The following is a 12,080-nucleotide window of genomic DNA, read 5'->3' as shown; positions in this document are numbered from 1 at the left end:
ATTTCCTATTGATAAAGATAGACCCCGTTGCATGTTTTTACCCTATTGGGTTATACAATTTCGAGATTTCTTTAAACCGTGATTTTTGGATTTTGGAATTTTTGTTGCACATTTTTTTGCCCATTGGATTATACATTTTCTTATTTATTCAAGAACGTCCATTGGGTTATACATTTTCTTGTTTTTACTTATTATCTTTTACCCGATGGGCATTCTTGAATAAATAAGAAAATGTATAACCCAATGGGTAGGGGTGGGTAAACGAGTCCAAGTTCATGGACTGGTCCGTGGGGCCTATGATCCGCGCAGGTAACAGACTAATTTTTTTAAATAGGCCATGGTTATGTAATATTTTTTGGTTTGTCCTGCTTAACTTGCAGACTGTGCGGGTTTGGTCCGTGGATTGTCCGTAAGTCCACTTAATCCATGGTTTGAGAATTCCGCCAACTACAACACCTTAAGAATCCCGCTTAATCCAAATATTTTATTATTGACTTTTGATATTTTGAGTATCTAAATTACAACTATGGCTTCCAAATCGGCCTTTAGTATTGACTCACGGGTGCTTAACAAATACTGAACTAGGCTTCTTGGTGACAATGTGCAAGCCTTGATATGTACTAAAAATTGGTTACTAGGATTTGATGAGCAAGGTAAATAATATATAATAATTGTTGTCTCAAAATCACTTAACTTGAGTTGATTCTAATATTTATTATCGTTTTGAGTTTTAGGGAAAGAATATGAAGATGTGGAGATGGAGAAGGCTTAAGCTACTTCAAATATGGAATTATTTGTTGTTAGAGATGCTTAAGTTTCATATTTTAGATTTATTGCTTGGATTTTCTTTTCTTAATACATTATTTATTTTATTGATGTAATTGACTAATTGTTGATATTTTATTTACATTTGTGTTGAACTTAATTTGATTGTGTTGCATTTTTATTAAAATTGAAATTCTTTTAAAACTAGGCCTATGGATCAATCCGTTTGACCGGCGGGGTCCGCGGGGCGGGGGCGGACCAATTTATTAGGTCCGTATAAGAATACGGGACGGGCTGACCCGGTCCGCTGCCAATGCGGACTTATGCGGGCGAGCCTTACGCGGGGCGGACTAACCCGATTACCCACCCCTAATGATAACCAAATTTAAACGTGGCGTTGGAGTTTATACATTGAATTTTAATTTATATATAATGTTGTTTTTAGTAAAAAAATTTAAATGACATGGATATTTGGAAAACTGTTTTAGGAAATTTTCTTTCTAAGAGTTTTGAAAAAATCATCTTAAAATTCTCAATTTTTTAATTTTTTATAAAAAAAAGATATTTTAAGATAGTTCTTTGAAAAATCATCTTAGAAAATTTATATTTTAAGATGATTTTAAAAAAAATTATTTTAGAATCCTCAATTTTTTTATTTTTTATTTAAAAAAATACATTCTAAGATGATTTAAAATTCTCAAATTTTTTAATTTCTTTAAAAAAAGATATTTTAAGATGATTTTTTAGAAAAAATCATCTTAGAAACATCCATTTTTTTTAAAGAACAATTTCTAAGATAATTTTTTATAAAATCATCTTAGAAATTGAATTTTTTAAAACGGTTTGAGAACCGTCATAAAAAATTAAGACTTTTCACGATGACAACTTTAAGTCGGTTCAAAACCGTTATAAAAAGTCTCCCAGAACCAATTAAAAATCCATTTTTTTAATAGTGACTTGAAGGGAAAAAGGGTTGAATTTTTTTGTTTTTTTGCTACATAGTAAACTAAACACTAGAGAGCAAAGATGAGAGTTGCAGTGATTGGTTCTGGAATTAGTGGGTTGGCTTACTTTTGTTTTGGCAAAAGGTGGAGTGAATGTTGTGCTCTATGAGAAGGAGGATTCCTTGGGATGAGATGCCAAGACCGTGAATGTTGATGGGGTTGATGTCGACCTTGGTTTCATGGTCTTCAATCGGGTAAGCAACATTACAATGAGTTTTTTTTTCTATGATTCAATTGTTGAACACAACACAGTAGTTTATGAGGATTTTGTTTAGTTATAACTTTTTGGTTCGGGAAGATTGCCTCAATCTGAAAATGTATATGCCACAATGGGAATAAGATCGTACTCAAGCCTCAAATAGATAGTACATTCACATAAAGTGAAACTGAAAGGAGTGGAAATGAAATCAAGTCAAGTTTTATTAGGCTTAAGTTCGACTGAGTTGAATACGCAAAGTTTGAATTTGACTCATTACCTGTCATAGGTTTTTTTAAGGCTCGACTCAGCTTACATAAAAGTCTAGTTTGGCCTACGAGTCTATTTAAAAACCTGCTTAGAGACGTCTTTAATCAATTAATTAGTTAGCCACGTTGTTAGCATCAATATCAAGCTGTTTGTAAAAAAATAAATAAAAAACTTAATGATAAGTATTCTAATAAGAGTATGGTATACATAATTGATTAATACATTTTTACGCTAGCCACATTATAAACCTTCATATGATAAAATTATTAACTTTCTTAAATATTATCTTAAAATAGAGAATTTTTTTACTGGACCAAAAACCAACACCTCATCCTTAAATAAATACCAATAAAAGATTACAACTAGTATAACAAAAAGAAAAATATTTATTATTTATTAAATTTATTTTGATTTCCTTTAATAAAAATATAATATAATTAGTTTTCTTTAACGAGGATTTGATCTTAAGAAGATACAATAAATATTTATAGAATATATATTTTTTAATTTCTTTAGTTATCTTTGTTTATGTAAATGAAATAAAACACACAATCAAAGTCACTAGGCTTGGTTTAGTAGGGGGAATTGAATAGTTTGCTTCAAGTCCTCGGAAATCAATTATCACTGGAGATCAACATGCATGAATAGTCAAATTATTTTTCTCATGGATTATACAAAATGAGAAATATGACAAATATACTTTTTTATGTATTTTTAAATATAGATTTTTTAATGGGTGAATGGTCTCTGGCTTTATTTCATCCAACTACATCACTTTATACTGTCAACATGCAGTTATATTCTCCACTATATAGCATAAAAGCAAAGCTGGACGAATATTTTTGGAGAGACAGAATGGGCTTTTACACTTTCCTTAGTAGAGAATAGATTGTAGAAGTGATAATTGTGGCCAAGATATTTGATGTTACAACTAGAGCAGTTGAAGGATAAATGCGTCCAACATCTTTCCTTATCACCAAACCTTCAATGATTGGAGAGTTAACAACAATGATATAAGCTGGAAGTAAAAGCTGTATGAACATCTTGTCCCAATCTCCCACAGATAACACTCTGTAGATTCCCCCTATGAAGCAAGATATGTTGATGATGAGGAGTGCAACCATTGGCACAAGGAACATGTTTGATGTTCTGAAGTCAAATTTGTCCATTTGGTAAAGCCTAGTCTGTTCATCATCCTCCACTTTATTGGTTGGCAAGAAACTAGCCTCTTTTAAACCAAATTTCTTCAGTAGAGCATCCAAACATCCATATAGATGGGATGTGATGGATGAGATCATCCATATCCTTTGCTCAATTATCCATTTTCTGATTGTTCCTCCAGTTGAGAGGACTTCTACTAAGTGCTTGGTGAGAGCTGATAGAGGGATAAACAGAAAAATGAAGAAAAATGGGTCTGAGACCTGAAACACGAGAGAAAAAACAAGGGAGCTATGTCACAATATTTGAAAGAAAATATGATCAATTCAAGGAAAAATAAAAGCATAGGACTTAGGAGTAGCATTATTTAGTTGTTACCTTGGGGTACAAGGGAATTCCATCTACTAGACAAAGCTGAGGGACAATGGCTAAACACCAAAGGGGCAAGCAATAAAGAGGGAAATATGTAAGTTGTGCATAACAAAGACTCTGAAGTAGAGACATCCTTAGAGGCCCACATATAAGAGGACAAAACCTGCTTAAACCAATATCAAGCAGTCCACAGTACCATCTGGTGCCTTGAATTAGTAAGTCATTCAAATTGGTGGTACCATTTCCTAGAAACTGTGGCTGTGGTGGATCGCATAACACTGAATTCCAACCATTGCAATTCAATGTGAATCCAGTGTGAACATCTTCACATACTGTACCATACAGGAATCCAACCTGGTAGCATACACCAAAAAAAGAAGTGCATTGAGTATGTTAGATAGATTAATTAAAAAAATATGTTTGGACATTGGATCATAAAATATGCATACCTCTTTGCCCCATTCAGTGCCAATTTCATAATTACAAGAAGCCAGAAGCAAAGTCTCTTCTTCAGGCAATGTATGTCCAACAGTGTCTGAATCCGGAGTACAGTGTTGTTTTAAGGATTTGATGAACCCATTGGATGTGCCAACATATTGTCGGAGTTCAAGGTCAGTGGCTAACATTCAAAACATGAAATTATATGAGAATGCGTAGTATGTAGTATGTACTTATACATGTATATGTTCATCCCATATTACGAAATTTCAAGAAACAAATCATCATGCTGCACACCTTTAATTTTGTAATTCCCATACAGTGATTCCCTTTTCATATAGAAGCCTGTGCCAGATAATACTGGTCCCCTAAGCCCATCCATACCTTGCCATAGAACCTAAAGTTGTGGGCAAAAACATAGTAAAATACAACGTCATTTTGAAAATGATATCAAAACTTGAAAGGTCTTGTTTGGTATCCTTTACTTTATATGCTGATCTGTGCTGACTGTCATATATGTCATTCTTGCTTATATTGTGATATTTCTGAGGAAATTGAACAAACGCAAGTGAAAGTGATATCTTGGGATCAAGGTGGAAACACAATGCTTGGCGTGCTGAAGCTGGGGCATTGCAGAACATGTCACAATCCAGCACTAGAATATATGGAGCATTGCTTATCACAGCAGAGACACGGTACTGCAATAATATATATTTATAAGCAATCAAATAGCTTATTGCAAATCTGTAAAGCAGCTTCAGATTGGTCACTGTATTCCCGTGCTTCATTTAATAGAACTCCAGATATTTGCGTTACATTTGTTTCAGTTTTTGTTAAATGTATCAGTGGCAATATCAAAATTTTAGCAAATACTTCATATAAGGTACTATTGACTGAGTTCCAAATCCAATAGGTTGAGTATCATACTTGTGTTATGTCCCTAGAGAATGCCTTTCATAACACTAGAGAGAGAAAGAATCTTACAAGGACATTGAGGGCCCCAGCTTTGAAATGGTGGGGATGAGAAGGCTTTTTCTCACGGGAAACATAGACAAGGAAAGGCAATTTCACTTGCTCTATTTCACTGCTGCTATTCTCTTGTATCACCTGCCATCATCATCAGTGTTTAAATAGTTTTTTTTTTTTTGAAAGGCAAACAGTGTTTAAATAGTTAACCAGTTGTCAGATGCAAACATATGATATTGTGGCCATATCACTACAATTTACTGAAAACACTAGAACCTGCTGATAGAAAATTAGTCATATATATACTTAAAATAGGGATAAAATCCGAGTCAGTTGAGTTGATATGCATGTGATTCAAGCACTAATTAAGCCCTACCTACAATTTTGAATCCGAGATAAATGAACAATAAATGAACCTACCAAGGTTATTTTAGATAAGTTTAAAAGAGCTAATTGAAGTATTGAACTTCAAATCAGGCTATTTTAAGTTCTACTACCAAATTATACCTCTATAATAGGTGGATGATTTTGACCCTTTATGCCAGTTGTATCTCCAGAGTGGTCTTCTTTTACTCTTTCTATGTCTTCTTTGAAAGCCTCATATTTTTCCTGCAGAAAATTGACTATCAAGTAGTATAAGTATTGCTCCCAAAATCCAAAATTTCAGAGAAAATTTACTTCATCTCACACAAAACCCACCTTGATCATTTTTTTATCTGCAAGAAACTCAATGCTCCCATCAGAATCACCACCACCATTCTCTGAAGCAGAAAAGTAAGCCTTGGGGCACCTACACTCTATTCTGTATCTCATGCAGAAGGGAATCCACCACTTTGCAAACTTCCAAGCCTCCCTCATGGCACTCAAGGTGACAGATGAACCTCCATCATCAGAAACATACACATGCAGCTTCTCTGGCGGGTAATCCAGCGCCATGGCTGATAGCAAAGTGTTCATAACATCCAAAGTTGGTTCCTTAGTTGGGTCTGCAGTGCATATGAAAACATCAATGAGAGGGAGCTTGTCATCCTGTGGTAACCTTTCAGGAAACACAGTTCTTGAAATGGGGTGCCAGCGGAAACCTTGACCAAGAATCCAAATGAAGGAGAGAATGATTTCAGAGGCAAAAACAAGAAGCCAAGGGAACAAAGTAGTTCCTCGTCTGGTTTGTGGATTCTGAAAGAAGAAACAAAGCCTGTAGTAAACCAAGAAACATAGAGCAGTGAAATGGAGGATGATGTGTAGTCTATTGGTGAAAACCAATGAGTTGTTTACGTGGATGAGACTGAGAGAAAGAGTCTCCTCCATTTCTCTTTCTTCCAATGGTTTAAAGGTATATCATAGAATATATTTGCTCTTCTAAGCTTTCGTGCGCATTGATTACTTAAGGATAATGTTATCCAATAATTGAGGCCATTATAATAAGGTATATTAAGGTGAAAGGGAGAAAGAAAAAAAATAAAAATAGTGAGTATATATAAATATAATTATTAATTTGCCTATAGATATTTTTTATGATTTGACCATTTGACCTGATGAGATTGGCGGCTGGCGTGTCAATTTTTGTGTCCTGATTAGTTGCGCACTAGCTGTTTGACAAAATTTCTGAATTCCCTTTCCCTACGAATTTCGCCCTTAATATTGATCAACAAATAATTTTCTTGTTAATTTTTTTAAAATAATTTTTATTAAAAATATCAAGTTATCATGAGATTTAAATAGAAAATTGTTAGTACAATAATTTATTTGAATTGATTATATGCTCCTAAATTATAAGTTAAATAATACATGATAAATTTAGTTTTGATTCTTCCTTAAATGGTGAAAAAGGCTTGAGTTCCTTCCTAAAATTTGGTTTGTGAGAAAAAAAAGAGACGAAAATGTGGTTAGGGGTGGACATGAATTGGTTCAGATTGAGTGACATTTTCTATTTATTTGAATCCATCTATTTAATCGATTTGATTTGAATAGAATTTTTTTAGTTTGAATCTCCAACGTGAAATAAACTGATCCAACTATCCAACTATGATTAGATTGTTCGAATCAGGTGATGAAATTTATTATTAAAATAATAAAATTAATCTTTTTTAAGGAAATTGATTGTGAAGTGTTGTACATTAAGCAAGGATGTGTCGAACGAGTAAAGCTAAGAGCTGATAGCTGAGATACTTAAACTTTGCCTTAACTACAAAACAGACAACAAGAGGCCATTAGATATTTGCTTGACTTCTCTACAGAAAGAAAGAAACAAATTAAAAAGACAACACAAAAACCCACTTTCCCTCCGAGAAAAAAGCACTAAAAATAGCAAGGGAAGACACGTACACCACAGCATGTCGCTTTCTTCGCTAATGACAACGTTGGCAAACCCATAACCATAATCTTTGATCTCTCTGCATGAAACAGAAACTGCTGTCACATTAACTAACAACACCTCAACAACATGCAACAACGCCACCATCACCTCTCTCCCTTCCTTTTAACCCTAAAAACAACATGCACTTCTCTCCTCACCCTCTCTCAACGTAAGTCATATTACTATTCTGACCCCCATCACCACCCTGACCCGTCGGCATGGGTCATCACACCCGCCGCGAGTCCTACCCCTCCGCCACCTCCTCCCGCCTGGACTATAACCTTCTCAGCCAGCGCCGCCTCGATGCCGCCTCCACGGTCTCGCTCTCGTGGCCATTCGGGAAGCTCGACGGCCTCGACGCCGACCACGTCAGGGAGACTGCCTACGAGATATTCTTCACGTCGTGCAGGTCCTCCCCCGGCTTCGGGGGCCGCCACGCCCTCACGTTTTATTCGAACCACGAGAACAATAATGGTGGCGGCGGCGAGGGAGGGAAGCAGAACCAGGTGGTGACGAAGCCGATGAGCAGGGTGAAGAAGATGTTGGGGTTGAAGATGTTGAAGAGGAGTCCTTCCAGGAGAATGGCCACCACTGGTGGCTCCTCCACGCCCTCCTCTCCCGTCGGTGCGCCCGGCATCCCGGTGTCTCACACCGTGCCGCCGTTTAGGCCGCGGCGGCCCATGACCGCGGCGGAGATCATGAGGCAGCAGATGAGGGTCACGGAGCATGATGATAATAGGTTAAGGAAAACCCTCTTGAGGACCCTCGTTGGCCAAGTATGTCTTCCATTTTAATTACTTTCTGTTTTTATTTTCATTACAAGCACCTAGATAACATTCATCATTTCATTTTCCTTTCATAAACGTAATCCTATTTTGGGAGAAATTATTGTACCATCTAGAACCACCATGGGCTCATAGTCTTAGTCATCCATCTTTAGTAAGTATCCACAGTTCTGATCAATCTTAACCTGATAGGTACTCGAATTTTTTCAATTTACCAAAAGGAGATAATAAAACTTTGATTAAATGTCACCTAGAAATTAATCGGAACTATAGATACATGATGGTCCCAAACCATGAGATAATTTCTAGCTCCCATTTTGCAGTATATAGGGTGGGAGGAAGAGAGAGATAGAAAGAAAAAGGAAAAAGAAGAGAGGAAGTTGCATATGTGATGGAAAAGGAAGGGAGAAATAAAAATAAAGTTAGGTAAAAAAAGGAAATGAAAGTAAGTTTATTGTATTTTAAATAGTCCAACTTCGAACTAATCACTTGTGTACTCCTATCCTATGTTTGTTTATGCAAACTTGAGTCTAGCAATACATGTGTTTATTGATGTATAGAATTATGTGGTAACTATACATTGCTATTGGTCTAAATATTTGTAATTGTTTATTGGATTTCAGATGGGAAGGCGAGCAGAAACTATTATCCTCCCCTTGGAACTGATACGCCACCTAAAGCCCTCAGAATTCAGTGATTCCCATGAGTACCACGTGTGGCAAAAGCGACAACTAAAAGTCCTTGAAGCAGGGCTCCTCCTCTACCCATCAATCCCTCTAGAAAAGACCAACACATTTGCCACGCGCCTCAGGGACATCATATATAGTGGGGAGTCCAAACCTATTGACACCGGCAAAAACGCAGACACAATTAGAAGCCTTTGCAATTCTGTGGTTTCCTTGTCATGGAGAAGCCACAATGGCACTCCCACTGATGTTTGCCACTGGGCTGATGGATTCCCTTTCAACGTTCACCTCTACACATCTCTTCTTCAATCAATTTTTGATGTCAGGGATGAAACACTAGTGCTAGATGAGGTTGACGAGCTACTTGAGCTGATAAAGAAAACATGGTCTACACTGGGAATCACCTTGCCAATTCACAATGCGTGCTTCACTTGGGTTCTGTTTAAGCAATATGTTAGCACCGGCCAGATAGAACCTGACCTTCTTTGTGCCTCACATGCCATGTTGAATGAGGTGGAAATCGATGCTAAGAGAGTAAAAGATTCTTTGTATGTTAAGATGCTGTCATCAGTGCTGAGCTCAATGCAGGGTTGGGCAGAGAAGAGGTTGCTTAATTACCATGACTATTTCCAAAGAGGGAATGCCGGTCAAATCGAAAACCTTCTTCCTGTGTTGCTGACAGTCTCAAAAATTTTAGATGAAGATCTGACACTCACAGACGGAGAAAGGGGAGAGCAAGGAGGCATAACCGTAGTGGATTCATCAAGTGACCGAGTTGATAGTTATATTCGTTCTTCGATGAAAAATGCATTTGATAAGGTTTGAAATATAACCTATCTTTAGCTTGAGTATTATAAACTAGTCAAGTCTTGTAATAATGTTATTTCTTTCTCTTTTTTTCGGGTGTAGGTATTGGAGACAGTGAATGCCAATTCTGCTGAATTTGAAAGAAGGAAAGAATTGAGTGAAGTTCTTCTCCAACTGGCTCAGGAGACTGAAGCCTTGATAATGAAGGAAAGACATCATTTTAGTCCAATTCTAAAGAAATGGCATTCAACAGCAGGTGCAGTTGCGGCAATGGTGCTGCATACATGCTTTGGTAAAATGCTGAAGCAGTACGTAAGTGAAGTGACTTCACTGACAACTGAGTCAGTTCAGGTGTTGCAGAAGGCTGGAAAGCTAGAAAAGGTAATGGTCCAAGTGATGGTTGAAGACTCTAGTGAGTGTGAGGATGGTGGCAAAAACGTAATTAGAGAGATGGCTCCCTATGATGTTGATTCAGTCATATTGAGTCTTCTGGGAAAATGGATAGATGAATCATTGCACAAAGGCAAACAGTGTTTGCAGAGGGCAAAAGAAACTGAAGTAAGTTTTGCCTTTATGATCTTTATTCCTTTGTTCATATTGGAAGGACACAAGAAATTTATTGCATATTTTGTTATTCATCATAGAATATTGTTTATAACTTTTTCAATTTTGTTATTTCAGACATGGAATCCAAAGTCCAAATCAGAGTCACATGCACAATCAGCTGCGGAGCTAATGAAATTGGCCGCGATAACTGTGGAAGAATTCTTCCAAGTTCCAATAGTCATTACAGAAGATTTAGTTCAAGATCTGGCTGATGGATTGGAAAACCTCTTCCAGGACTACATGAAGTTTGTTGCTTCATGTGGTAAGTAGTGTGAAACTGTGAATTCATAATATGACTGATAATTGCCACAGTAGAGTAGCAAAGTTTGTATCATATGGTTCTGTTTTAACTTCCACTTACTCTACCCTCTTTCAGGTTCAAAACAAAGTTACATTCCCATGCTTCCCCCACTTACCAGATGCAACAGTGATTCAAGATTCACGAAGCTGTGGAAGAGAGCTGCTCCATGCAATGCTGGTTTTGATGCTCATATACAACACATTAATGGAAGGCACGAAGGTCATAATCCTCGGCCATCAACTAGCCGTGGAACTCAACGCCTCTACGTTCGTCTCAACACCTTGCACTATCTTCTTACACAAATTCATTCTCTTGAGAAAACACTCTCTATGAACTCCGGAGTTGTTCCTTCAAACCGCCTTCGATTTGCAAGCAACCGCAAGAGTTGTTGTTCATACTTTGAAACAGTGAACTTGTCCCTTCTAGGAGCCTGCCAACACGTCTCAGAAGTTGCTGCATACCGTCTTATATTTCATGACTCAGGCTCTGTGTTGTATGATAGCCTCTATGCTGGTGGTGTGGGTAGAGGTCAGATAAGAGCTGCATTGAGAATCCTCAAGCAGAACCTCACACTAATGACTACAACTCTCACAGATAGAGCTCAACCATTGGCATTGAAGGAAGTGATGAAGGCCTCATATGATATATTCCTTATGGTTTTGCTTGCTGGAGGAAGCTCACGGGTGTTTCACCGGTATGACCATGAGATCATCCGAGAGGACTTCAAGAATTTGAAGAGAGTTTTCAGCAACAGTGTGGAAGGGTTGATAGCAGAGAATGTGGTGGATGGAGAGGCTGCAGTGGTGGAGGGAGTGATTGCATTGATGGGCCAAAGTAGTGAACAATTGATAGAAGATTTCAGCATTATGAGCTGTGAGTCAAGTGGGATAGGTTTGATGAGTAATGGACACACGTTGCCAATGCCTCCTACTACAGGAAAGTGGCACAGATCAGACCCCAACACAATATTGAGGGTGTTGTGCTATAGAAATGACCACGCAGCAAATCTGTTCTTGAAGAGAACATTCCAGTTAGCAAAGAGAAGATAATGACTGATTAACAGAAAGGAGATATATTGATAAAGTTGAAGGGTCAGAGAATCCAAACTGGCAATGCATTTTTTGATATTTTTTCTGCATTCTAAAACTTATGGTGTACTATGGGGAGGGACCGGGTTGGGGAGGGGGAGGGAGCAGATTTGTATTTGGAAGCATATACGCTTTGAAATGGAGAGAAGAAAAAAAAAAGCAGTCACGAGGGCAATGTTTGTTTGCATCATCGATGAAAAGATGAAAACAAAATTTGACTAAACTGACGTAATCTTCAGTAATATGTTTATTTCCAAATTATCCAGTATGTTAATCTTTACA

At 37.2% G+C, this 12,080-nt stretch overlaps 2 protein-coding genes across 2 annotated transcripts; one reads left to right on the top strand and one right to left on the bottom strand.

Moving 5' to 3' along the window:
- Positions 1–2,872: 2,872 nt before the first annotated feature.
- Positions 2,873–6,519, bottom strand: LOC114371132 (cellulose synthase-like protein G2). The gene is made up of 8 exons (XM_028328559.1): positions 5,869–6,519; positions 5,677–5,778; positions 5,188–5,310; positions 4,689–4,901; positions 4,501–4,600; positions 4,215–4,384; positions 3,772–4,119; positions 2,873–3,656 (listed from the first exon to the last, which is right to left on the bottom strand). The coding sequence occupies exons 1-8, from the start codon at positions 6,475–6,477 to the stop codon at positions 3,099–3,101; spliced, it is 2,223 nt and encodes a 740-aa protein (XP_028184360.1). The 5' UTR covers positions 6,478–6,519; the 3' UTR covers positions 2,873–3,098.
- An 874-nt stretch (positions 6,520–7,393) lies between these two features.
- Positions 7,394–12,076, top strand: LOC114369540 (protein unc-13 homolog). The gene is made up of 5 exons (XM_028326768.1): positions 7,394–8,301; positions 8,934–9,815; positions 9,906–10,361; positions 10,485–10,671; positions 10,786–12,076. Exons 1-5 carry the CDS (start codon positions 7,744–7,746, stop codon positions 11,757–11,759), a joined length of 3,057 nt encoding a protein of 1,018 aa, XP_028182569.1. The 5' UTR covers positions 7,394–7,743; the 3' UTR covers positions 11,760–12,076.
- The last annotated feature ends 4 nt before the right edge of the window (positions 12,077–12,080 follow it).

Source organism: Glycine soja, chromosome 10 (assembly GCF_004193775.1).
Source record: "Glycine soja cultivar W05 chromosome 10, ASM419377v2, whole genome shotgun sequence".
In the NCBI taxonomy this organism is placed as follows: Eukaryota; Viridiplantae; Streptophyta; class Magnoliopsida; order Fabales; family Fabaceae; genus Glycine; species Glycine soja.
Note: the sequence above shows the minus strand (reverse complement) of the source record. Positions and strands in the feature narration are given on the sequence as shown.

Bases quoted from the DNA above. Each gene is read 5' to 3' on its own strand.
- LOC114369540 (XM_028326768.1), top strand. From the start codon at position 7,744: ATGGGTCATCACACCCGCCGCGAGTCCTACCCCTCCGCCACCTCCTCC. The intron at 8,302-8,933 runs GTATGTCTTCCA...ATTGGATTTCAG, and splicing joins TGAGGACCCTCGTTGGCCAA to ATGGGAAGGCGAGCAGAAAC. The intron at 10,672-10,785 runs GTAAGTAGTGTG...ACCCTCTTTCAG, and splicing joins GAAGTTTGTTGCTTCATGTG to GTTCAAAACAAAGTTACATT.
- LOC114371132 (XM_028328559.1), bottom strand. From the start codon at position 6,477: ATGGAGGAGACTCTTTCTCTCAGTCTCATCCACGTAAACAACTCATTG. The intron at 4,120-4,214 runs GTATGCATATTT...GTATGCTACCAG, and splicing joins GCACTGAATGGGGCAAAGAG to GTTGGATTCCTGTATGGTAC. The intron at 3,657-3,771 runs GTAACAACTAAA...CTCGTGTTTCAG, and splicing joins GAATTCCCTTGTACCCCAAG to GTCTCAGACCCATTTTTCTT.